The sequence below is a fragment of the Pteropus vampyrus genome, unplaced genomic scaffold (genome assembly GCF_000151845.1).
Source record: "Pteropus vampyrus isolate Shadow unplaced genomic scaffold, Pvam_2.0 Scaffold81, whole genome shotgun sequence".
In the NCBI taxonomy this organism is placed as follows: Eukaryota; Metazoa; Chordata; class Mammalia; order Chiroptera; family Pteropodidae; genus Pteropus; species Pteropus vampyrus.
In genome coordinates, this window is record NW_011888862.1 from 4,016,735 (window position 1) to 4,042,660 (window position 25,926).

The 25,926-nt window shown below is 36.4% G+C and overlaps 1 protein-coding gene and 1 pseudogene across 2 annotated transcripts in view; one reads left to right on the forward strand and one right to left on the reverse strand.

Moving 5' to 3' along the window:
• The window catches only part of MOSPD2 (motile sperm domain containing 2), a 46,484-nt gene that overhangs the window by 10,518 nt on the left and 10,040 nt on the right, over nt 1-25,926 (forward strand). For both annotated transcript variants that reach the window (XM_011362963.2, XM_011362962.2), the window contains exons 3-10: nt 5,961-6,116; nt 7,774-7,860; nt 9,555-9,709; nt 12,933-12,993; nt 15,166-15,204; nt 19,733-19,857; nt 22,404-22,580; nt 24,288-24,400. In XM_011362963.2, the coding sequence (XP_011361265.1) occupies nt 5,961-6,116; nt 7,774-7,860; nt 9,555-9,709; nt 12,933-12,993; nt 15,166-15,204; nt 19,733-19,857; nt 22,404-22,580; nt 24,288-24,400 (913 nt within the window). The remainder of the gene's footprint in view (nt 1-5,960; nt 6,117-7,773; nt 7,861-9,554; nt 9,710-12,932; nt 12,994-15,165; nt 15,205-19,732; nt 19,858-22,403; nt 22,581-24,287; nt 24,401-25,926) is intronic.
• On the reverse strand, nt 22,879-23,708 carry LOC105293992 (annotated as a pseudogene).

The window sequence follows — 25,926 nt, forward strand, 5'->3', positions numbered from 1 at the left end:
AATTCAATTCAAGGAGCTACAAAGTGAACATGAGTAAATACAGAGAAAGTAGAAGGAAATAAGGTAAGAACAGATATTCATGGTATGGGGAAAAAGATAGTAGATGTAATAAACGTAAGCTGGTTTTTTGAAAGGACTAATAAAATAGACAAAAACGTAGGATGAGTGATTAAGAAAAGGAGAAAAAGGCATACACTAGGAATAAAAGCAGATATACTTATAGATGTGATGGAGATTTTTAAGATCAGGGACTGCAATGACTAGCTTTATCACGGTAAGTTAATAAACTTAGATTAAATGTAAAACTTTCTAGAGAAAAGAAAAATCATCTAAAATTGTCTCAACAAGAAGTAAAAAACCTAAACAGACCAGTGACTATTAAAGATATTGAATTGGTAGTCACAAATCTCCTGCCATTCTCTCCGCCCTCATAAAGATGCACATGTACACATAAGGCAAAAGCAGCTTTGTTAGTCCCAAGAATGCGAAGGTGACTCATAATCAGAAAATGCAGCAGAGGAATTTGCTACATTAACATAATGCTCCTCAATGAAACTTTTGAATAGGTACAGTTCAACCATCAAAACTATAAAAAGATAAATATTGAGGAGTGTCTTTAGTCTCCTGTTCTCCTGTGCCTCATCACTCCCTTCTCCTCCCTCTTTAGGTAACCATATTTGTTTCTGTTTCCTTTTTCTATGTTTGTTTAAGTCAATATAAGCATATATGCATTAACAAAATTAAGTGAGAGAAAGTGTTTATTTCAACAGAGAAATCACGCTGACAATAATACAACTTTATGAAAAAGCAAACAAAACTTTTAGCAAACATGGAAAACTTCCTTAACTGTGTTATCTTCTAAAAACCTATAACAAATGTCATATTTAATTGTGAAACTTCAAAATAATTCCCATAGTCAGAAAAAAGACAGTGATACAGTATATAAAATAATCTAGTTATCAGTATGGCAAGGAATATAATAGGTATGAGATTTGCCAATCTTATCATTCATTGCTTCATGATAGCAACACAAAAAATCTCTAAGCTGCCTACAAATCTAACTAAAGAAATGTACTTTTATGTTATGAAAGAACATTGAAAGAAAACCTGAATAGATGAGCAGAGTGATATATCATCTAAGATAGTGTGTCTCTTACATATCCAGTATATGAATCCATCTCTTTAAAGACCGGAGCTGAAGCAGAAAGCACTGCCGCTCTCTACACCAAAGGGGAGTCAGTAAGTAAAGTCCTGTTTTCAAACAGCCCTCGAGCTAAGAATGTTTTTTTGTATGTTTAAAGGGTCACTAAAAATACAACAACAACGAAGAACCAGCAACGGAGACCCTGTGTTGTCCTTCAAAATCCAGGATATTTAGATATTTACCATCTGGCCCTATACAGAAAGTTTGCCAACCCCTGCAGTAAACCAGCGGCTCTCAAAGTGTGGTCCCTGGACCAACAGCAGCATCAGCATCCTGTAGGAACTTGTTACAAATGCAGATTCTTGGATCCCACCCATGATTTTGACACTCTAAGGGTAGGACCTAATCTCTGTTTTAACAAGCCCTACTGGTGATTTGGATGCTTGCTGAATTTTGAGAATCACTGCCGTAGGCCAGTGGCTTAATCCCATCAAAGAAGATCACTGCCTCTCAGTCTCTCCCCAGATAGGTTCACAGGAAAGTGGAGATTCATTTTGTTATCAGAATACTTTTGCATTTTTTTCAAACTTTATCTGAATTCTAGGTACACTTATAATAACTACAATATACTTCCAAGATTTTCTCAACTGATTAATAGGTCAATTAGAATTAAGTCTTCTATTCAGGGGTAGCACTCTTGTTAATCTAATATGCATAAAATTTACTCATATAGTATTTAACATTTTCAAAGTATCCTTGATCTTCATAAGACTGTGGGTAGGCAGACCTTAATTATCTCCATTTTACAGGGAAGAAAATCAGACCGAGTGACTTGCTCAGTCTCCCTCTATATAGGAGCAGGGGTCTTCTGAGTCCATCCCTCTGTCCTGTGTCCCGAATCTGGTTAGAAATCTTTTCATATTTGTTTACCTTAAAACACAGTTTCTGCCCTGTTGGTAATTTCACCAGCCATCAAGTACAAGACAAAAAGAAATGTTAATAAAGAAACTTTGTTTTATGAGTATCAATTGTATTTTCTATGTTGCAACATTTTTCAGAGTATACACATGAGAAACAGTGTGAAGGGGATATCGCGTCTGTGTGCATGCATGCACGAGAGAGAGATGAAAAGCTGAGAGACTTATCTTTACCCTGATCCAGAGGTGAATCACCGTTTAATTATTTCTCAGCCAAATTATGAACTTTGCAATGTGTTCAGTGGTGATACACTGTATGAATATAAAACCAATTTACAGAGCAAAATTCATATAAGAACAAATAGTAGAAAAAACAATGAAGCACAGGTGTGCTAATAGTTCCCTAAGGTTTCTTAACAGAAGAGTGGCTGAAATGAGCTTTGAGCTATTTTGAAGAAATGCAAGGCTGAGTCTTAAAAATGTGCCACTTGAGATTGCTGGCCTGTGATGAAGTTTTCACTGGTCCACAGCCAGATTAAATAAGGACACTATTATGAAAGTATGCATACGTTATTGGTATATAAAACTGTCAGACGAACTCAAAAAGTCCGAAGGCTTTGGCTAGAAATAAATGATAGAGATTTGTTCAAGTGCTTTAGAGTTTGCAAACTGGGAACACAGCTAGGCAAAAACCCGGAAGTGTTCCAAAGGAAAAAAGAAAAGATGAGAGTTCTTAAAAGTCCCATCCTTGAGAAAAATCAGCCCTGCGTTCTTAGCCCTAGGACTCGTCCCAGTTATCAGTCAGAAGTCAGGCAGTCTGGATGATGGATGCCAGGTGGTCCAGAAGATGGTCACCAGGAGATCTGGTCACATCTGATGGTCTAGATATGTGAGTCCCTCAGCAGGTAATCAGAGGCTTATATGGAGGTCCAGGCATCGACACAGGACTGGAAAGTTCAAAATTTTACGTTCCCAGGCTAGTTAAAACAAGAATAGAATCGTTTCTTCACGCCTCAACCTACTCGATTTTAGCAATTTAGCAGCTTGACTACAGTGACTCCATTTTCTTTCTTTATTCTATTCCTCAAAACTAATCTCTTCCTAATCTCTATGAGGTAAAGTCTTTCAAAATGGTGCCCTGGGTAGGTTTTTAGGGGTAGTGTGTGTGCACACAAGTATGTTTTATATCTTTAGCAGCTTCTTTTTTGAGTGTCCATCTTTAGCTGCTTCTCATAACATCTGGACTTACCTAAAGACTAGTTTTCTGAAAAATCCCTAAAACTTGAGTATTCAGTTGTCTGGAGGCTGTATTTGAAAGCAGCAAATTGTTTTGTCCTAAGCACAGTTATTATTACACTTGGCCCTGTGGTCCTAGGCCAAGTTTTCCTTTCCTTGAATGCTCACTTTGTTTCTTTCTCATTCTCTCTTCCCTCTCCTCCCCCTCAGCCCTCTTCTGCCCCCACTTTTCTCCTGCCTCTCTCCCTCCACCCCCAAAAGATCCCCTCCCCAGTTCTTTCCTCAGTCTTTTCCACTCTGTTTTCACTCCTATCTAGGGGTGAATGTTGAACAGGTATGTCATATGTAAGTACACGTTTTATTAATACCAATATTCATTTTAATATAGAGATTTCTAATTTCAAAGATCTGCATTCCTAAACGCTATCCAGGAGCAGTCGGCTTTAAATTTCTTAATAACATGCACTGTCCTATTTACAGAATCCTTAGTGGTGAATACCAGCAGTGGTAGTGATAATGAAAATAACAATGTTTTATTCTTATGGCTAAATAGTTATTGAGCTTTTACCACCTGCCGCCTATTGTTCTAAGTGGTTCTCAGAGTTCAGACGCCCAAGACTCTTTTCGGGAGCCAGTGAGGTCAAAGCTATTTTCATGATAATACTAAGAAACCATTTGCCTCTATCACCCTGTCGACATTTGTACCCATTACACAGAAGCATTGGTGGGTAGAACTGCTCACTCTGCAGCCTGAATCAAGGCTAGTAGTCACTGTAGTCTTCATTGTTGGTTCTCTCAGTTTAAAATAAAAAGCCGATTTTATTTTAGAAAGCCTCTGATGAAACAGTGAATTTTATTAAATCTTGACCCTTGAGTAACATTGTTTTTTAATGTTGTGTGTGACAAAATTGGGAAGTATGCATTAAACACTTCTACATGTTTGAATTGCCAGCTGAATTAGTCACTTTTTTATAGACCACCGCTTTTATTTGAAAGAACAACTGGCAAGTAAACTGTTATTCAGACTTAGGTATTTGGCAGGAATTTTCTTAAAAATGAATGAAGTCAGCCTGTAATTTCAAGGAAAACGCCATGTTGGTCCAGAGGAGAGGACCGCCAGCAGGCAAAATGGATGACGCTTCTTCAGGGGTCAGGTGTTCCCAGGGCTCTCTTGATGCTAAGCAGTGTAAACTTTTCTATCCAACGCATGTTTATAAATGATCATTGAAGAAAAGTTGTTTTGAATGCTGATGAATTTTCCAGTAGCAGAGCTAAAAAACATTTCCCAAGGTTTACGTACCACAGAACCCCTCTTTGTATAGATTAGAAAAATAGAACCCAGATATTGAAAGCCTTTTCCAAGGTAACACTCTATACATGCGTAGTTTATGGCCTCATATTTTATAGTGCTCTAAACTTTCAAGTACTTCCACATATACATTTTCATCTGATCCTCACATAATCCTGTGAGTATCTAAAGCAGCTTAAAGATTAGGAAATTGAGACTCAAAGAAAATAATTCTCTGAATGCACTTTATATTATCCTGCCCTTTAGGCTATCATCTCTGAGGGTCTGAAATAAGGCCGAGCAAACGGACAGGAGATAGAATCTATAAAACTTGGCAACTAACTAGATTCAAAAAAGAAAAAAAGACAAAGCAGAAATGAAAGAGCCAGAGAATTTTCTGAAGTTTCTTGCTAGGGTGCCTGGGAGAGTACCATTAACAGAGAAAATAAAAATAGAGAAGGAATAGATTCAGTCAACAAAAGTTTCCTGAAGGCCTTTTCATTGGCACTACTATAATCTGCTTCGGAGGATTCTTAGGCTGGCTAGACCTTGCTTTTATGGTCTCTATTTGAGAAGATATGCTATGCATGCCAGTGACTCTGATTCAAGGGGGAAAATGCTAAGTGCCTTAAGAAAGGCTTAGTTCAAGTCCTGTAGCTGTTCACAAGCGGGAAGGAATGACTTCTGGACTCAGGGGAAATTTTATGGAAGAGGAAGCATTTGAAAGGAGTCTTGCAGAATGTAGAATTTGGATGTGCAGAGGTGGTTGTAGGGAGACAAGGAAGGTTCAATGACAGAAAAATAGAGCAGGGTGTGGAAGGAGGAATATCAAGTATAGAGGTTGGTAAGAACATAGCGTGTGTGTAGGCAGATAATAAGAAATTATTTTGAAAACAATTATTCTGGTAAATTATAGGTGATGTTAACTGCTGCATACATGGTCAGTTTTCCATTTTGTATTTTCATTTTTTTTTTTAATGACACTTGTCAAAAAAGTGTCTTTAAGTACAACTTAATTCTTTTACATATAGTTTCATTTTTCATTGACTAGGGTAAGGATTTCAAGTTCAGATAACATAATTGATCTTCCCAGATGTTGGTTTATAGTTTTAGAGAGAGTCGTGCAAAATATTTGACTATGGTCTTATTTTTTAAATCTATGGTGGTTTAAAGTAAACCTGCAGCCTTTAGATAACTTAATCTCCTCGCACTTAGAAATTCCATCAGTCCTTTTCATCTGAACTGCATCCCTGAGTCTTTCTTCAAATAGCTTAGCTTTGTCTTCGAGGTCTTTGTTCTCCTTTGACATTAGCTTTTGTTATTATTCACTGCAGAATGTATCTGACTTGGATATTTATTACTGTTTTTCCCCTAGATAAGCCAGATAAATACGATCCACGTGATGTTGAAAGGCTACAACAAGACGATAACTGGGTTGAAAATTACTTATTCTGGAGACATGATGTTATAGATGAAACACTGAAGATGCTCGATGAGAGTTTTCAGTGGAGGAAAGAAATAGCTGTCAATGGTAAGCTGTTCGATTTAACCCCGACAGTATACTATCCCCTTCATAAATATTACTGTTTCACATTTATCTAATAGTGTATTTTCAAGTATCCTCGACAAGCATCATAAACACAGGAATATAAAGTTTTATACAGACCCAGTAACACTTTGAAAGGAATGTCATATGAGTAAGTCTTAAAAGTTGGATCATTCATAAGGAAATGAGATCACCAGGGAATAGAATCACGCTCCGTTCTTCACGCACAGCAGAGTCTCCTAACCTGTGCTTGTTTACTTTGGTACCATTAAACAATAATAGCAGGACAGCGTCAGCATCTTCACTATTAGGACTAAAGATAAGGAGATACTACCTGCCTGTTTTTCTCAGTTGTTGCCTTATGTCTTTATTCCCAGAGTTCCTTGTTCCACTAGGTGCTCCATATAGGATTAATGAATGGAGCTCCCCCAAAAGCAGGCTGATTCCCAAGGATGCCTATGGCAGCCTTCTTTTAATGGCTTAATTTCAAGGCCCACTTTAAAAATGAAATTTTCTCCAGAAAGGGGGGGTTGGAAATCTTAGGGGGGTTTAGAATAGTCTTCAAGTATAGAAAGAAATCTTCCCAGGAAAGGTTACTCATTCTCTCTCTTTCCTCCTGAAAATGTAACAAACTGGCATAACTACTGCTTTCGATGAGGTATAAAGAATTTCCTGACCTTGAAGATGATAAACTCTGGAGTGACTGAGTCTAGAGACTTAATACAAAGTAGTCGATGAATAAATCCAGAGCAGACACCCTCTCCAGGCCTCACACTTCTAGAAGGACTCCATCAGAAGGGGAGTATTTAAGAAACAATTTGATTGGAAATGTAAAAAAAAATACATAGGTAATTTCAACAAACAGTGGAGCACTTATTGATCACACAAAGTAATATAAATCTGATATTCCTAAATCACTTAAGTACAAAATTAATGTTTAAACTTAACAGTAGTGTTTTCTTACATAGAATTGCTTGTTTCCAGTGGCAGACAGCAGACATATGATACAAGGGTTGGGGAAAGATAAAGAAATCTTTGAAAGTTCTTGGGGAATTACTTGTGAAGGTAACAAAAGCCTTGCCACGTGCTGCCTTGCTTCTGTTGGTTCTCAGCCTCGCTAGAGACAGGACAGGCCCTTTTTGTTCCTCCTGCTAAAAAGGAGCTGGCATTTTTCTTGAAGTGTTTTCCACTTGCCCCAAGTTTACAAAATGTATTAGACTCCACTGCACATCAAACTTTGTGGGAAAATACTATTTTTCAAAAGAAACCATAGTGATTTTTTCATTAATTCTGAAGCTGTAATGTGGGTGTTTGCAGGGCACGTTCTCTTGAAATTGTCCAACAGTGATATTATTTGTCTGCAAGTCATTATTTGAAACACAACCGGACGTAGAAATGTGTCTTCATAAACAGTGGCTGAAGCGTCAAAGAGCAACAGATTTTTTGTCCATTTCTCTCACCTATGTCTTTATGCAGTTTGTTTACTTAGTAAGAAACACCGTTATTTACTGGAATCTATCCAGATGTTTAAATAAGCTTTATCTTTTTTATGTCAGAGCTACATAACATTAACCTTTACATTATGTTTTCTTTTTAAAAAGGCCCCTAAGTTACAATTACTCACCAGTTTATCACTTTTTAGATCTGACTGAATCCTCCATTCCCAGATGGTTATTCGAAATCGGTGGTATTTATCTCCACGGTTATGACAAAGAAGGCAACAAGTTGTGTAAGTATATTTACGTGCTGGCTTTTCAAGATTTCGAGCTGTCCTTATCTCAACAGAATTCGTAATAGGCAGCACTTTCTCCATATGTAGCACACGGCGAGTTTCCTGCAGTTGGGGATTGTTCGAGCCATCCCGACCGAGCAGCATATACTTACGAGTTGTACTACTGTTTACATTATAATAAACCAGGCAGCAAAGGCAAATGCTGCGTCCTCTAAAGCAGCCAAAATAATGTAATCCAGAGTCTCTATCTTCTTTCTAATTTGACTGTCATATTAAACTTCAACCCAGCATTTTTATGGAACATCTTTTTTGACAGCCCCCTAAGGGTTGATCCATGGATGTTTTTCAAGTTTCCCAGTCTTCTCCCCTTCACGTCTCGTGAATCTGTGTGATCGCCCATGGCGGGAGGAACGGTAACCCCACTCCCTGCCTTCCCAGTGATTTTCTTCTCTCCCCATTGCCCAAACTCCAGCTTGGTTTTTTTTTTTTTTTACCAAGGCTGAGGCTCCACAGGAGTGTCAGAGCGCCATCCTGAGCAGATGTCCTGCCAAGTGAGCTTACTGCATGGTCAGTGCGCACTTTGCCCTCGGTGGCATGTGGTCTGTTCCTGTTTGAACAGCACTCCTTGCATTTTCCTGTCGCTGGCTCCTCCTCCTCAGTCTTCTTTGCGCATTTCTCTTTCTGCCTGTCCCTTAAAAGTGCTTCCCTAGCTTCATTCCTTCCTTGGCCTCTTACTTTCTAGCTGATACAGTCTCCTTGGGTGATCTCAAGCACCATGACAGCTTCAGCTTCCTCCCCTCAAACAGCAGAGAGCCCACACTGTCCCCAGGCAACATGCACGTACATGCCCAGCTGCCCACTGACTGGTGCCACCAAACTGATTGCCAGCCGGCTGCCCTCAACACAACACACAGCTGAACATCCACGTCCCACCACCTGCTCTGTCCCTGCTCTGTCCAGCTCAGGCCAGCAGCCATTGGCTCTTCCCTCTGACACAGCTTCAGTTAGCCCCTCTCCATTTTCACCAGCACTTCCTCATTTCAGTCCCTCACTGTCCCCTTACCCCCTAGTCCCTTCCCGGGGCATCGCCCGTTGGGTTTCCTCCTCTGCCTCTTCCCATCTCCTCTCTGTGCTGCTGCCTGAGAGATGTTGTAAATAGGAAAATCAAAACACCTTAGCATTGCATTCAGAGTCCTTGAAGCCCAGCCCTGTCTGTTCAGCTTCTCCTCTCACCAGTCATCACATTTTGTCCTAGCTGCCACCACTCTGAATGGTTTGCCACACTCCACCCACATGCACGACACCTGCTCACACCTTCATAGCGCCTCTGTCCACACTTTTCCTCTGGAAGGAACATTTTTTTCTAGTGCTTGACAGAACCAATGGCTTTCTTTTCGTTAAGCACAGTGAACAGTACTCTTAGGTTATTACCAAATACTGTTTGTTCACCTGTATGCTCTTTTCCACCTTACTTGCGAAATTTATTTCCTAAGGGGACAAAAATAGTTTACCTTTCAGCTACTCTTTAAGGTTCCCAAGTGCACACTATTTCTCATTTTAAAGAAAGAAGAGACGTGTTTAATCTGAGAGACAAAATGAATAAGTGAAGAAAAACGGAAAGGATAAGTATAAAAAAAAAATTACAATGCCATAAACATTTTTCTTATTTTTATCTTATGTTCTGCTGAAAGTCTGGATTAGGGTGAAGTATCATATAAAAGACCCTAAAACCATACTGGACAAAAAGAAGCTTATCGCGTTCTGGCTGGAACGTTATGCTAAGAGAGAAAATGGGAAACCGGTAACAGTGATGTTTGACCTGTCAGAAACTGGAATAAATAGCATAGTAAGCATTTTTCTTTAATTCTAAATCATTGTTGATCATGCTGTCCTCCCCGCCACTTCTCCCCAACCACATATTCCTATAAAATCGACCTAAGTTATGTTTGGGATTTATCCCCCGCCACGTTGTGAGCAAAGTCAAACATGGAAGACGATCTGCAAAGAAATAAATTTGCTTCAGTAGGTTTCCTAGAAATGTTGGTTGTCTGATAAATGGGATATAGTGGTAGGACGTGGAGGCCAGCAGGCTATTGGGTAGATGAGGTTAACCGTGAACTTGTCTATCGAAGCTCATTTCCTAACAGCACCTAACCCTGTGCCTGGCACAGCATAATGCACTCAACAGATATTAAGGAAAGTAACATTTGCTCTCTGTCGTATCATTAGATTTATATCATGTTTTACAGTTGTGGGATGTTGCCTGAGTTTTGTATATTCAGCACTTTGTGATTTTGTGGGGGTTTGTGTTTGCTTGTTTGGATTTTTGTTTGTTCGATTTGGTTAGCTTTTGCAAACCAGTTTTCTCCAGGTGATTTTGCAAAGCTTCAAAAAAAATAAGACCTACCAGTCTTTAATTTGGGCCCCTGTGACCTTAGTGCTAACTACAAACCCTTCAGCAGCAATGGGGATCTGTAAGGACATTTATTAAGCTGTCGTTTCTTACATCAAACCTTGGCTAATTCTGGTAGCAGTGAAGTGGCATTTGCACACTTGCCTGGGGCAGGGCTAAAACCTTTTTGAAAATCCACTTGGCAAAGTATGTTAAGAATCTTAAAATGATTGCATTCTTACTCTGCCTGGTAACTAACTTCTGGAAATCTATTCTAAAGAAAAAATCCTGAGTACAGAAAAAGTGTTGTGTACCAAAATGTTTTTTCAGAGTGTTATTTAAAATAGTGAAAAATTAGGGAAAAAAATGTATATATCCACACAGCGAAATGGTAAATTGTATTCTATCTAATTGATGGAGTATATGTATTAGTGTTTAAAAGGAATTTGTAGTAATGTTGGAAAATACCCTTTTTAATGAACAAGGCAACAGGATTACATCATAGGAATACCTAGCCCCCCAAAAGGAAACCTTAGACATTAAAAATTTAATTAATTAATTAATTAATTAAAAACTAGAGAGAGCTGCTAGAGAGAATGAGAGACGAGTTATTTTGGGTGGTAGAACCACAGATTTTTTTTTCTTTCCATGTCTCTATTTATCTTTTAAGAGTCTGTTGCCCTGGATTTTTTCAATCTAGTTTCTGTGTCAATGAGTTTTAAATTAGAGTAAATCATACTGTGACCCAAATCTAAATCAACATGCTTGGATAACTATTTCATAAAAATGAATCATGATTCTGTTATCTTTTATGTATAGTGATTTTCTAATTCTTAACCCAGAATCATGAAAAGTAATTGTTAATGTTTTTTATTGCCATATAGGGACAGAGAATCAACTCGAACTGATTTTTTTCAAGCTACTTATATGCTACCTCATTGTCTTGAATTTATAAATGAGGTTTATTTGCATTACTAAGTACTGAAATCATTATGGTTTTAAAATTCTTGAAGCTTAATGAATTTTTACATATCAACCTCATGATTTGTAAAGGATTTAAGTTGGCTCATAAAGATGTATACACAATGTATACAGAAAGATGTATACAGGGTGAGACATTTTAAAAATTATTTGTTAGCATTGGGCCACCAATTTGGCTCTAAGCTTTCAGCTGCCCACCTGAAAGAAATGGCATCATTTAAAATTATTCGGAGGCCATGCTTCAAAACCAGTGTCTTGGGAGAAGTGTAAGCATTCCTGATACCCGAACCAGAGAGAAAAGTCTTTCATGGGTCCTCAAAGGGAGGACATTTTATGAGATAATGAATAGCATCCTTGAAAGCATCCTCGCAGAATGCAGACCAGTAGTTTCCTGGAGCTCTTTTATGTAGTACCTACTAATATATGTACACCAGTGGCAGCCTATGAAATCCACTTGAATTAGCAGTAACTTGGGATTTTATAAGGAAGGATATTCAATTACATAAAAGATGAAAAGAAGAATATTGGATGAAGACTTTTTTAGGCAGTCTCTGGGGGCCACAGATCAGATACTAGGTAACCAAATTTATATATAACTAGTTATTTGGAGATATTTGACTCTTACTTAACTATAAATGAGTAAGCTCTGTGCACAGTGGATATAATGATGAGTCATAAAGGTATTACTATATACTAGGATTTATCCCATAATAAATACCTACAATAGTTAAGGATGCTTACTTTCAGTTTACTAGAGTTAAAGATGCTATAACTCACATGCTAGGAATGACTTTATAGACTCTCTTTCTAGGACAACCCATCTTTCAATAATTGATGAATCTAAGTTTGCCTGGTTAGATAGATGATAGATTGATAGAAGGACGGACGGACGGATGGATGATAGATATCCTACAGTTCTTATAAGATGGCTGATCAGGATTAGTAAATCAGCCTGTGGCTGTGGAATAACATGGAATGAAGTGATCCATGTGAATCATAATCCTTATAACCTAATTTCATGTTGCTGTGTTCAAGGCAATGGAACCAACCACACAGCTATGTTTATAAAGTCTCCCAGAATTGGAGTCAATGAACATTTGAATATAAACTAAGAAATTCTAATTCTAGGTCCCTAAATAAGAGGAAAGAAGCTAGAAGTGAAATAGATATAGCAGGTCAATATGATCAGATTAACTTAACTGTTAAGGAAAAGATTAATGAAATATATTTTACTAAAGCTATTACGAGGTACAGAAATTAACTTTAAAAAGCAAATATACCAAAATTTATAGACATGTATTATCATTTCAAGTAGTCAGGTTGTAAACTGTACATTTGTTTCAATAATTTAACTGTTTAACAGATCTTTAGAATTTCTCTATGGGGATTGCTTTTAGGTCCATTTTAGGTCCACGTTACCTTAGCAGCCTGGGGTATCTCTAGTTTGAGGTAACATGAATGATGCTTAAGCTTCTTTCTGATTTAACTCATTTTTAGGACTGATTATTATAAGTAGCTTATAATGACTTAATAGCTTAATCCTTAGGAATATAGATATTTATATATGAGCTTATTTTTAAAGACTTTAATAATTGTCTCATTTGTATTTAATAATTTATCACCTTTTGAAATATGCACTTTAAAATTCTCAAATGTGGACATTCTTAAAGATTTCAATGTATAATCTTTATTTTAGGACATGGATTTTGTACGCTTTATCATCAACTGCTTTAAGGTTTATTACCCTAAATACCTGTGTAAGTAACTTACTTCTTTATAAAAATATGATGTGTAAAAACTGTAGACAATGTCTGAGAATTGTGGAGTTTTATATTATTATAGTGTTTAATAGCTGAAACACTGTTTTCTGATGAAGAGCTTAAGTGTGTTCATAGACATTTCAGTGCGTATCCTAGTAGGTACAGGGGAAATTTTTCATAAATAATCATTGTCCTTTACAATTAGTTTTAAGAGTTTAAGTTCTAAACTGTATATTACATACACACATCATACACACGGAGACATAAAAACATATACTTATTTCCAAGATTATCCCATTTTTCCTAATCTTTCAATTGAGAAATTCCTTTAAAATATTACATAGAACTTCTCACATACAAAACCCAGATAAACAATATTGATAAAGTGTACTCTGTGATAAACAACACTCATACGTATGGTACACTGTGTTACTAGTTGCTATTTAAAAACTGTCATTGAGAAAACACTTGCTATCTTGTACTGCATGTGAATCTGGCATTTGGAGTTCCTTTGTTTTTCATTGTGATTATTTCATTCATTACCTGAACGAAGAACTCTTAATTAAATCTTATTCAGTTTTGATTTATTGGATTTATATGATGATTTCTCCCTGGAGAAATGGAGATGCCATCCCACATAAACAAAGATTTTTAACCTCAGTGGGTTGAAAGTGAGAAGATAGGAGAGAGGCAACAGGGACATCAGAAAATGGCAAATATCACAATTAGGGTCTTTTGGGACTTATGACTCAAGGTGACACTAAAGGCCTAAAATCCCTAGATCGTCTTACTTGTGTATGGTTTTGCATTATTAATGTGAAGTGAGGAATAGACAAAAAGCATTAGAATATCAAGGATCAGTGCCACCCCAGCCCTATGACTTCAGAGAGTATTTGTGAGTGTTTCTAGTAAACACGATGTCTTGTTTGGGGACCCTGTAGGACCTGCTGTTCCTTCTGAATTCTTACTGGATCTGGCATGTACCCTGAGTCAATAACATGTACTGAGCAGTGCCAGCCAGTGGTCAGTAGGGAATGTTATTAGCCTGTTTCTCTTATGTACACCATGAAAATAAAATATTCACTCATTTATCAAAATATCTATTAGAATTTGCAAAGAACCATTAAATAGTATTATTACTTTATAAACACATCCAAGATTTTTTTTTTGACAATACTAGTAATAAATGCATGGCTCAATATAAAAATGATTTGGAATATATTCATTCCAATAACTAGTGATAAGTAACTAGAGATATAGGTATATATTCTACCTATATAATGTAGTTTTGCAGACATTGAATTTTGTAGATTTTTAAATTTATTGTGCTTTAAAATCTGTCGTGAAATATATTATTTCTTAATATCTTGAGTCCAAATCTTTTTAGACATATTCCTGACGAAGACTGAAGTATTAAGTAGCAGGTAGCTCTTTGCAGATACCTTGTTCTTCACATGTACTTCACTGTCCTGCATTAACAGAATCATTCTAGGAGGCTCTCTGCTCAGAGAAGAATGAAATTACATTTGATTCTTCTGGAATGAAGAATAAAAATTGGATATCAAAAATCCCCCTATGTGGTTTCTGGTTCTTTCTCACAAATGTTAATATCTTCATCTAAGTATGCAAATAATACTTATGTATACTTTGGAATTATTGGCTTCCTAGAGCTCATAATATTAAGAAAAGTAGAAATAATTTTTGTTTCTTCAAACATGATGATTTATTAAACTGGTGGGGGCAAATGTGAGAGTGGTTTAACAATGTAATCTCTGGAAAATTATAATTGAAACCATAAATTTGATATTGAAATCATTTTCAAGTTCAGTGGACTTCAGCACTAATATGACACACCACATCTCAAGACTCCACTTACCCACTTAACTATTTTCTTTTGTACCTTTCTGCAAACAAGAGCAATAAACAAAAGAACAGGCTACTTACCAAAGGACAGTGATAGTGTATTATTCGTTTCCTAGAAGCCACCCTCCTGAGTGGGACCCTCACCACTGTGGGTTTAATTCTAGCATTCACACTTCACTGACTTAGAACTGGGTCAGCCAGCTCAGTTTTTAGTAATATTTAGATCAACATTTTTTCTAGGTCAGGTATGACTGATATTACTATAGTGGTACTAAATCACATTCAATGAATTTTTTCATCTTTCAGCAAAAATAGTGATCTTCGATATGCCTTGGATAATGAATGGTGAGTATATTATTTATACTTCTTAAAACAAAATGCCTAATATACTTTTTTCTTTGCCAGTTTAGCCATATTTCTATGGTTGTTTAAAAAATTGTTTATATCGTGCTTGGTGTAGAACATTTGAAGGCTGTTCCTAAGCAAACTGGGCTGACTTTCTACCCCCAGGCTTTCGGGACACTCAATTTCTTCTCTAAAAACAGCCTCAAGATGTTCAGCTATTCAAATAAAACTAGTCAGAAGCCTCAGTTTGTCACTCACAAATGGGGTATTTCATAGAACACAGGGCTTGCTAGGTTTTTTCATGGGCTTCAGGTGTTGAGGAAGGTGGAATAAATCTGAAATTTAATCAAAGTCTCTGTAGTCCCATAGCCCTGATGACAATCATGATATATTTTCCCTTCCCCCTACAATATATATTTTTTATAAAAATATTTAACTACTGAAAAACACTAGTAATCATAAAACTTCTCACAAAGAAAAGACCAGGTCCAAATGGCTTCACTGGTAAATTCTGCCAAACATACAAAGAATCAACATCAATCCTTTTCAAACTCTTCCAAAAATATAGAAGGAACACTTCCCAACTCATTTTATGAGACAAGTCTATTCCTAATAACAAACATGACAGGAAAACGACATACGAGTATCCTTTATGAATATTGATGGACCAACCTTCCATCTACTAACAGACCAAATCTAGCAGCATATAAAAAGGATTGTATACCATGACCAAGAGGGATTTATCTCAGGAATGCAAAGTTAGTTCAACATATGAAAATCAATGTTATCCAATATATCAATAGGCTAAAGGAAAAAAAAAAAAAAACCATGATCATCTCAATAGACACAGAAAAAGCATTTGACAAAATCCAGTACGGTCTCATGATAAAAGCACTCAAGAAACTAGGAATAGAAGGTGCAAAGAGTTGGAACAACTTGAAATTAGGGGGACCGTGGTAGTCTACACGCAAAACTACCCTCACTTCTGACACCAAATGTAAGTTCAAGGGATTCTTAAAACCATTCTTAGGTTCACTAGAGTGACCCACAGAATTCACCGTAAGCCATTCTACTCACAGTTACAGTTTATTACATACAGGGAAAGGATTCAGGTTAAAATCAGCCAAGGAAAGAAAAACAGAGGGCGGAATCCAGGGACTACCAAATGTGGAGCAAATTAATGTCCCAGCATTGATACGTGGCGGTACCCATGGAGTATTGGCAACCAGGGAAGCTCACCCAAACTGTGGCATTCAGAGTTTTTATCAGGGTTCCATTACACAGGCCTGATCGATTTACCGCATGGTTTATATCAGTCTCCAGTCTCTTCCAGAGGTCTACTGATACTGTGTGACACAAAGCCCAACCCTAAATCATACTGTTCCAGTTAGGCCCAAGGCCCCCAGACAAAGACGGTCCTATCAGGCATGAAGGTTACCTCCCAGAAGCTGAGGGCAAAGGCCAGACCTTTCTTTGGGTAAGGTTAATTCTTCACTACGCAGAAGAGAACTTCTTCAGCCTGATAAAGGGCATCTATGTAAAACCGGCATCTATGAAAACCCACAGCTAAAATCATACTTAGCAATAAAAGAATGAATGCCTTGCCCCTAAGATCGGGAACAAGACAGGGTTGTCTGCTTTTACCACTTATACTGCCAGGGCATTGAGGCAAGATAAAGAAAGAAAAAGGCATCCAGATTGGAAAAGAAGAAGTAATACTATCTATACTTACAGATGACATAATCTTCTGTATGGAAAATTTTAAGAAATACAAACACACAAAAAAACTATTAGAATAAGTGAGTTCAGCAAGGTAGCAGGTTACAGGGTCAATACACAAAATCAATTGTGTTTCTATATACTAGGAACGAATAATCCCAAAATGAAATGAACAATTCCATTTATAATAGCATCTCAAAGAATAAAGTACTTAGAAATAAAATTAAAATGAGTTCAAGACTGGTACACTGAAAACTATAAAAAGCCATTGAAGGATATTCAAGACGTAGGTATACAGACAGCTGTCACTCAAGGACTGGAAGACCTAATATTGTTAAGACGACAGTACTTCCTGAATTGATCGATTCAGTGCAGCCTCTGTCAAAATCTCAGCTGCCTTTTTTACAGAAATTGACAAGCTTGTCTTTAAATTGATATGGAAATGCAAGAGACCCAGAGTAGTAAAAATAATCTTGAAAAAGAATAATGCAATTGGAGGACTCACACTTCCCCACTTCTTGATTTTAGAACTCACTACAAAGCTATGATCATTAAGACATTGTGGTAGAGACCTAAGGGTAGACACATAGATCAATAAAACAGAATTGAGAGTCCAAAAAAAAGCCTGAACATTTATGGTTAATTTTTTGATAATGGTGGCAATACAATTCAGCGGAAAAAGAATAGTCTTTTTAATAAATAGTACTAGTGCAACTGAGCATGCATCCACATTCGAAAGAATGAAGTTGGACCTTTACCTCCCATCATATATAAAATTTAACTCAAAATGGATCAGACCCCTAAATGTAAGAGTTAAAACTGTAAAATTCTTAAAAGAAATCATAAAAGTAAATCTTTGCGACCTTGAATTAGGCTGTGGTTTCTTAGATATGACACCAAAAAGACACAAGTGAGAAAAAAAAGATGCATTGTCCTTCATTAAAATTTAAAAGTTTCGTGCTCCAAAAGATACCATCAGGTGAAAAGACATCTCTCAGAAGGGAATATTTACAAATCATGTATCTGATAAGGGACTTATGTCTAGAATATATAAATAACTTACAGTGCAACAATTTAAAGAAATGGCCCAATTAAAAAGGACAAAATATTTGAATAAAAATTTTTACAAAGAAGTTATACAAAAATATATAAATATATACAAAGATGCATAAAAAGATGTTCAACATCATTAGTCATTAGAGAAATTCGAGTCAAAACCAAAGGAGATACTACCTCATGCCCACTAGGATGGCCGAAACAAAAGACCAGAACAAGTGTTGACAAGGATGTGGAGAAACTGGAACCCTCATACATTGCTGGTGGGAATGTAAAGTGGTGCACACCACAGTGGAAAACAGTTTGGCAGTTCCTCAAAAAGTTAGACACTGAATTACCATATGACCCAGCAATTCCACTCCTAGGTATAACTAACCCCAAGAGAACTGAAAGCATACATCTGCACAAAAACTTCTTCACAAATGTTCATACCACTAGTCATAATAGTGAAAGCAGAAACCCAAATGTTCATCAATTGATGAAAGGATAAACAAATGTTATATATAGATCCAAAAAATGGAAAATTATTCCGCCATAAAAAGGAATTAAATACTGATACATGCTACCTCATGGATGAACCTTCAAAACATACTGAGTGAACAAAGCCAGTAGGAAAAAAACACATATTATATGATTCCATTTATATGAAATGTCCTAAATAGGCAAATCCATAGAGACAGAAAGTAGATCAGTGCTTGCCAGGGAATGGGAGAAAAGAAAATAAGGAGAGGTTGCTAATGGATGAGGGTTTCTTTTTGGTGTGATGAAAACGTTGTAAAATTAGATAGCGGTGATGCTGGTGCAAGTCCGCAAATATACTAAAAACCACTGATGTGTATACTTTAAAGGGGTAAATTTTATGGTATGTAAATTACATCTCAATTAAGCTGTTCTAAAAAATCAGATTTAGCACTTTAGTTAATTCAAGTAGCATAATTTTAAACATGTCAACTCCCAGACTTTTAAAATGGAAATTAATGAAAATGTAAATGTTATGTAAAAAATTTTTAAGCACAATTAGCCAAAGTAAAAATGTAATTCTCTGAAGTACTGTTTAATGTTTATATGCTGTTTTATTTCCTGATTTTTTTATTGACACTTTTGCAAATTTAATGCAGGATTCCTCTTTTAATTCCTTTAAAATGTGCTTAGAATGTCGCAATGGAAATGAGGCTTTAAAAATTAAGTATAAATCAGAATGGCAGAGTCCGCGAATTCCTTCCTCGCAGTTGCATAAACTGCAGGGCTCGGGAGAACGGCAGAGAAGTCTGGGGTTAGGCTGCTAAGTCTGGATCCAGCTCACACCCATAATGAGGAGAGCCACTTCCTGACTTGCTGTATGAGGGGGGTTTTCAGAGTGGGGATTTATCAGAAGCGTAAGGCAGATGACACTTCTCATACCACTGTGCAGTTATTCCCTGAATCGCAATGCTATTTGATTCAGTATCTGGACATCTTAGCAGTTGGGATCATTGATGGATTTGTGCAGAGGCCAAAACCCTGATAATTTTATTAGAGAACTTCAGGGTAATTTAATCTTCCTGAATCTTCATGGAACATTTGAAACCCATAAGGGACAGTCACAGTGTAACAGCTCACAAGAATTAGAGAATGTTAAATATCATGCCATCAGAGACACATATTAACAGATTTTAGCCCGAACTAATTTCAGAAGACCTGAGTTAGCACATACGGTAAATTAATTGAGAAAGGGAATGAAAAGAATTTTATAACATGACTGTTTTTTCTTCAGCTGCTTTCAAAATTGTGAAATCCTGGCTTGGTCCAGAAGCAGTGAGTTTGTTGAAGTTTACAAGTAAAAATGAAGTCCAAGACTATGTCAGTGCAGAATACCTGCCTCCTCACATGGGTGGAACTGTAAGTATAGTACCTGATACTCGTTTCCAAAATAAGACCGTGCCACGGCACATTAGGCTGAATTCTTTCCTCAAGGAAAAGGGAAAAACACTGTCATAACATCCAAAGAAAGATCATAGATACCCCAAAATAGCAAGCAGTGTTTCAGACTTTTTTTACATTTTTAAGATGTTACATTGCTATTTTTGAATGATTCTAAACCAGAAAGTATTCAGTATTCAGTAAAAAGAAAGTACTCAGTATTCAGAAACAAGTATTCAGTAAAAAGTCTACTGCTATCCCAACCACCCCATCTTCCTCCTCAGTTCTATTTCTTTATTTCCAGGCCTCTATATTGCCTATATGAGCAACTGTAGTATATATATAATATATGTATAAGCAAACATAATAGATATGTAATACTTCCTCCTTCCCATCTCTTTTGGACAGTAGTATATTTATACACTATCGTGCATCCTGCTTTTTTCTTCACAGCATGTCTTAGAGATCATTCCAAATCAATCTGACAAGCTGTCTTACGCTTATTTATGGCTGCATAGTATTCCAGAGTCTAGAGACAAACCATAAATTATTTAATAGCCATAGGTATTCAGTTTCATCCTGATGAGTCTTTAGTTTGCTTCCAATTTTTTACTGTTGAACAATCTTTTTAATTTAAAAGATAACATATACTATTCAAGATTTTTTTGGGATATGATTTTACTACTTATAAATGAGAGACCAAGTATAAGTAGGTTATGTGTTAAATTCTTAATACTGTATAACAATGAAACATTGTGATAATGACTTTTTTTTTATAAACTGTGAAACCTATGGAATTGGTATGCTTTGGGGTTAACTTGATTGATAATATTGTTATTTGATTTTATAATCTGCTTTGGATACCGCCTTCTTGACAAAAGTATATTCAACCAGAACCAAGGGGATAGCAAGATGAAAAGTTTTATATCCTTTTGTTTTCTCTGATTAAAAAACAAAGCTTGAATATTTTTAATTTAAAGTTTGCTGCTTTCCTATTCTGAGATTTATTTCGCATTTTAACCTAGAAAAACAGGGTATGGTTCATTTCAAGTACCACCCTTAGTCAAAATGGTGACTTGATTGATTTGCCACTTTTTTATAGTATGCCCATAGAATTGTTCTATCTTAAAATTAATAGCAGTTAATAAATTTTATTTTTATTTTTGAGGTAGAACAGGTCATTTCTCTTCTCTGTTGTTAGTGGCATATTTCTTTAAGATACATTGTTTTCTGTAGTTAAGACTACTATTTCTTAACATAAATTTTTTTTTTCAAAAAGTAACACATACACGTGCTTTTTAAGAAACAGCAAACAATACCAAAGACTGATAAGTATAAGAATACAGTGAAAAGTACATCTCCCTCCCCAGGTCACTGCCCACTGCTACTCCCCAGAGGCTGTCACTGTTTACAAGTTCTCTCTCCTGGAGATATTCTATCCATAATGCTTTTTTCACGTAATGTTCAGGTATCATACACATTCTATTGTGATTTTTTTTTCCACGTCATTTATTTTTAGGTTATAGCATATTGATTCATAGAGGTCTACCTGATTCTTTAAATCACTGCAGAATATTTCACTGCGTGGATATAACATAACTTACTTAATCAATTCTCTTTTGAAGATGCATTAGTTATTTTCTAACCTTCTTCCATTACTAATAACGCTGCAGTGACTATCCTTGTAAGTAACTTGGTGCATAGGTACAGCAGTATATGTAGAGGATAAACTAGAAACAAAACCATTAGGTCAGTGGGTGCAGTCAGTTGTTCATTTTGACAGCTGTTGCCACTTCCCCTCTAAAGAGATTGTGCCATTTACCATTAATGTGTGACAATGCTTGAGCCATATTCTTGCCAACACCACATGTTCTCATTTTTGCCAGTGTCGGGTGAAAATTATTTTATTATAGTTCTAACTTAGATTTTTTTTATTGTAATTGATATTGAGTATGTTTTAATTATTCAAAAAGGCAGTTTTCATTCTTTTACTGTGAACTATACCATTCCTTTATTTCTTGTTCTGTTGGGTCATTATTCTTTTCTCATTGATTTATACTATTAACAAAAACTGTCTTTCATTTCTGATGTATGGTACATATTTCCCCAGTTGTGGCCTTTGTAAAAAAATTTCATTTTAGTGTGCTCAATTTTTGTCAATATTTGTATGCCTTCTAGGTTTTGTGCTATGCTTAGAAAGGCTATCCCTGCTTAGTTTTTAATCCTCCTGTGTGTTGTTCTAGAGCTTATATGGTTTTTAAAAAATACACACACACACACACACACACAGCCTTCATCCATCTGAAATTCTTTTGGTGTAAAGAGTGAGCTAAAGATCCATCTTGCTTGTTTCACAGATGGCTGGCCAGTTATCCCACACCACTTCTTACCCTTTCCATTTCAGGTTTTAAATTTCACTAATTCAGTCTGTTCTTTTGGCCAAAGGAATGAATTTTAACTTTACTAAGATAATTATTTTTTCTACCCACCTCTTAGCAGGCTGACCCAAAATTCTTTTCTTTTAGGATCCTTTCAAGTATAGCTATCCACCACTAATAGATGATGACTTCCAGACACCATTGTGTGAAAATGGGCCTATTGCCAGTGAGGATGAAACTTCAAGTAAGGAAGATATAGAAAGTGATGGCAAAGAAACCTTGGAAACAATTTCTAATGAAGAACAGTCAGCTCTTCTGAAAAAGGTAATTCTAAGAATAAAATGAAATTGAGTCAAAAACTGTGGCCTTAGCCCCAATTATACTACTAGCTCGCTATGTGATTTTGAGTAATTCACTTAACTTTCTTCCCCTCTATATCTTTTTTTTTTTTTTTTTGGTAAAACTGGGCCATTCTAATGTTCTTTATAATAAAATAAATAGTTCTTTCATTGAGTGCAGACATGTAACCTGTTGGCTAGTACTCAGAAACATCACAGGTAAAGGTGATTTTCCTGATTGGTGCGTAGTCTTCAATAATTATAAGGAGTTACTTGTGTGAAACCTATCAAACCAGTAAGACTGCATTTATGCATCCATCATTTTCAGGACTGTTGGTAACCTGGGCATATTTTCCCAAATAACCTTGCCACCTTGTGTCACAAGGCCCAACTAGCTCACATTCACCTCAACAACAGTACCTTTGGTAACAACACCCAAAGCTGTATAAAGTGGGGATGAGAGATTTTTCTTTACACCAAGTATTGGCAGGCAAAAGGTGGCTTTCAATTCAGGATGTATTACATGGGCCTTCTTGAAACATAAGCCCATTGGCCTAATGAATGTTTCATTTAGGTGGTTTTCGAGTAAAGCCGTCTCCAACAAAGCAGAATTTAGTAAGCATCCTCTTCCATGCTTCTTTCTCTTCTCTGTTCAAATAACTTTTAATACCTGTTTCTCCCTGAGCAAGAACTTTGGGCACAGGGACTTCCCATTTTCCCGCTTTCTCTTTTCATTTTTGTTTAATCACATTGGAAAGTACTTTGGCTTGAGACTGTCCCTCTCTGTCCAGTAGATATGCAGGTACCGCTCCTTGTGGAGTCTTTTCATCATTCTTTTGTTTGGTGTTTCTCTTTTCATGCATCTTGACAGTCTTTTTCATTTGTATTTTCTCAGCATGGCGCTGTTTATGGTAGAGCTTAGCTTTGAGAGCAATCATCTCTTTTACTGCTTTGAACGTTCATGAGCTTCTCGACCTTCCTTCTTTCTCTTTTTCTCATGGTAATCCAAACAATATCCATAGCGCTTACGGTGTAACTCAATATACCTGTTTTGTGACATGGTTACGGCCACCGAGCCATGGGGCGCAGCCCCCCCCCCTCCGACGCAAAGAACTTCTCAAGTTCTCGAGTCTCAGAGACCCGTGAGCTGACTCCATGTAACTCGCAACAGGAAAGTCCCTTCTATATATGTAAAAAGAAAGAGGAAGGATGGATGAGATGGGCCGGCCAGTTCCATACTTTTGTATAAAAATTGGCAAAATGCACCTAGAAAGAATCTTTTATCTAAAATATTTTTTATTTATCCAAAACGAAAATTTCAAATAAATAAAAATATTTTAGATATTTATTAAAACTTTATCTTGATCCACTTCCTTTATTTCATATTTTCAAAAGCACTCAATTGTCACCTTGTTATACGTAATCAGGGTCTTGATAAATACAATTTAGAACAGCTTTAAAGACTCTTAAGGAAAGGACCATGTTATACTTCCTACAGTGACATTTCTAGTAGGCATTCAAATATGTTAAGGTAATGTTAATATATATTAACTATCCAATTTAGATATAATAAAACTACGTTAAAGACTATAACTTGCATTGAATCAATATGTTTACTTTTTGACCTAATGACCAGCCCAGCTGTCAATATGAAACTAAATTTATCTTTTCTTCATATTTTTTTGGTCTTCAGATTAACTTAACCGAACCTACTTCCAAAGCAGAAGAAAATGAAAAAGTTGATTCCAAGGTGAAAGCTTTCAAAAAACCATTGAGTGTGTTTAAGGGGCCCTTATTACACATCAGGTAATTGGAGAAGATTTTATTAGCTACACTTTTCTAACATATTTTGATCATCTTGAGGGAACTATAAAGAAAACTTCTATACTGTTTTTGAAACTGTAGAAAAAAATTAAGGGTTACCGAAGATTCATCTTGGTTTCCAGACAGTGGATATTTTTGACTACCTTTCTGTTATTTTGTTGAGTATGTTTGAAAGGCCCTCATTATTTTATTACATCAGGTAATAAAAGCGAATATTCATATATTAACAGGAAATCTGAATAACATGTCCTTTTCTTATTTTACTGATACTGTTAGACTTGCACAAGTTCAAAGATGGCAGAAACATTGAAATGTATGCATTTATTGATTTGACCTTCCAAAAGCTAAAGCTGAACCAGAAAAAGACTTTTTTTCCTAAAACCAAATTTCAGCTCATCTCTATTTTTGTTTCAGGGTTATACAATCCACAAGATTCAGGATTGTTTCTTGATCATTATGTAAAGATCTCTTTTCACTAATGATGCTTTTGCTTGGTAAATCTATTCAGTCTCATATTAATATTGCTATACCCTCTTTAGTGATGACCTAATGTATCATTTTCTATCTCTTTACTTGAAACCTTTCTATGTAACTGTTTTAGGTATGTCTGTTATGAACAAGTTGTTTTAAAAATTGAATCTGAGATTCTCTAATTGACAAGATTTGTTTACATATATTTTGATTACTGTTGTAATTGGATTTGTCATGTCTCTGTGTGGGGGGAGGAGGGGGAGGGAAGGAGAGAGAGATCACACATGCCCATTGTTTTCCATGGTTTTTCTTTGTTATTTTCCCTCTTTGGAGTTTATTTTTCCCTCTACTGGTTTGGAAGTTATACACTCTGTTTCTTCACTGGAAACCTGTCCAAACCATAGTTCCTGGCTTATAAATGTCGAGGTATGGCCGGAGGAGCTGGCTAGGGAGAAAGCCAAAGTGGAACTTTGGGCTCTGCCATTCCCTGCCTTCGCCTGCAGGAAAGTCACAGCACTTCTACACATACCCAAAGACCCAACCTATGTCTCTCACCCCAGAGCTTCTCACGACTTTTCTGTTGGTCACTGAGAGCAGTTCTGAGATCCAAAACCTTCCTGTCTTCTCTATGACATATTTCAGATTGAGTCCTAAAAGGCAGCCAGCGACTATGCTCATTTACAGTCTTGTCCAAAACTGAGCAAAGCCCTACTGGGAGAGCACATCCTTAAAACTGTGTGCTCTCTAGATGAACAAACATCTCTGAGATAAAGACATTCCTGATAGAACAGGAATCTATTTACAGATGTATCTCAAAGTGCTATCTGACAAATTCACCTTTTTATCTAAAACAAAAACACTGCCCTGCCCATAAACATGTTTGGAGGTACCTGCTGTAATTCGGCTTATGTAATTAAACTATACAAACTTAACTGGAGTCTTTTTGTTTTCATTTTAGGCCACGGGCATTATAGTGGCCAAAAATAGTAACATTTGCATTTTGAGGCTCACTGATTTTACTGTTTGACCAGTTTTTT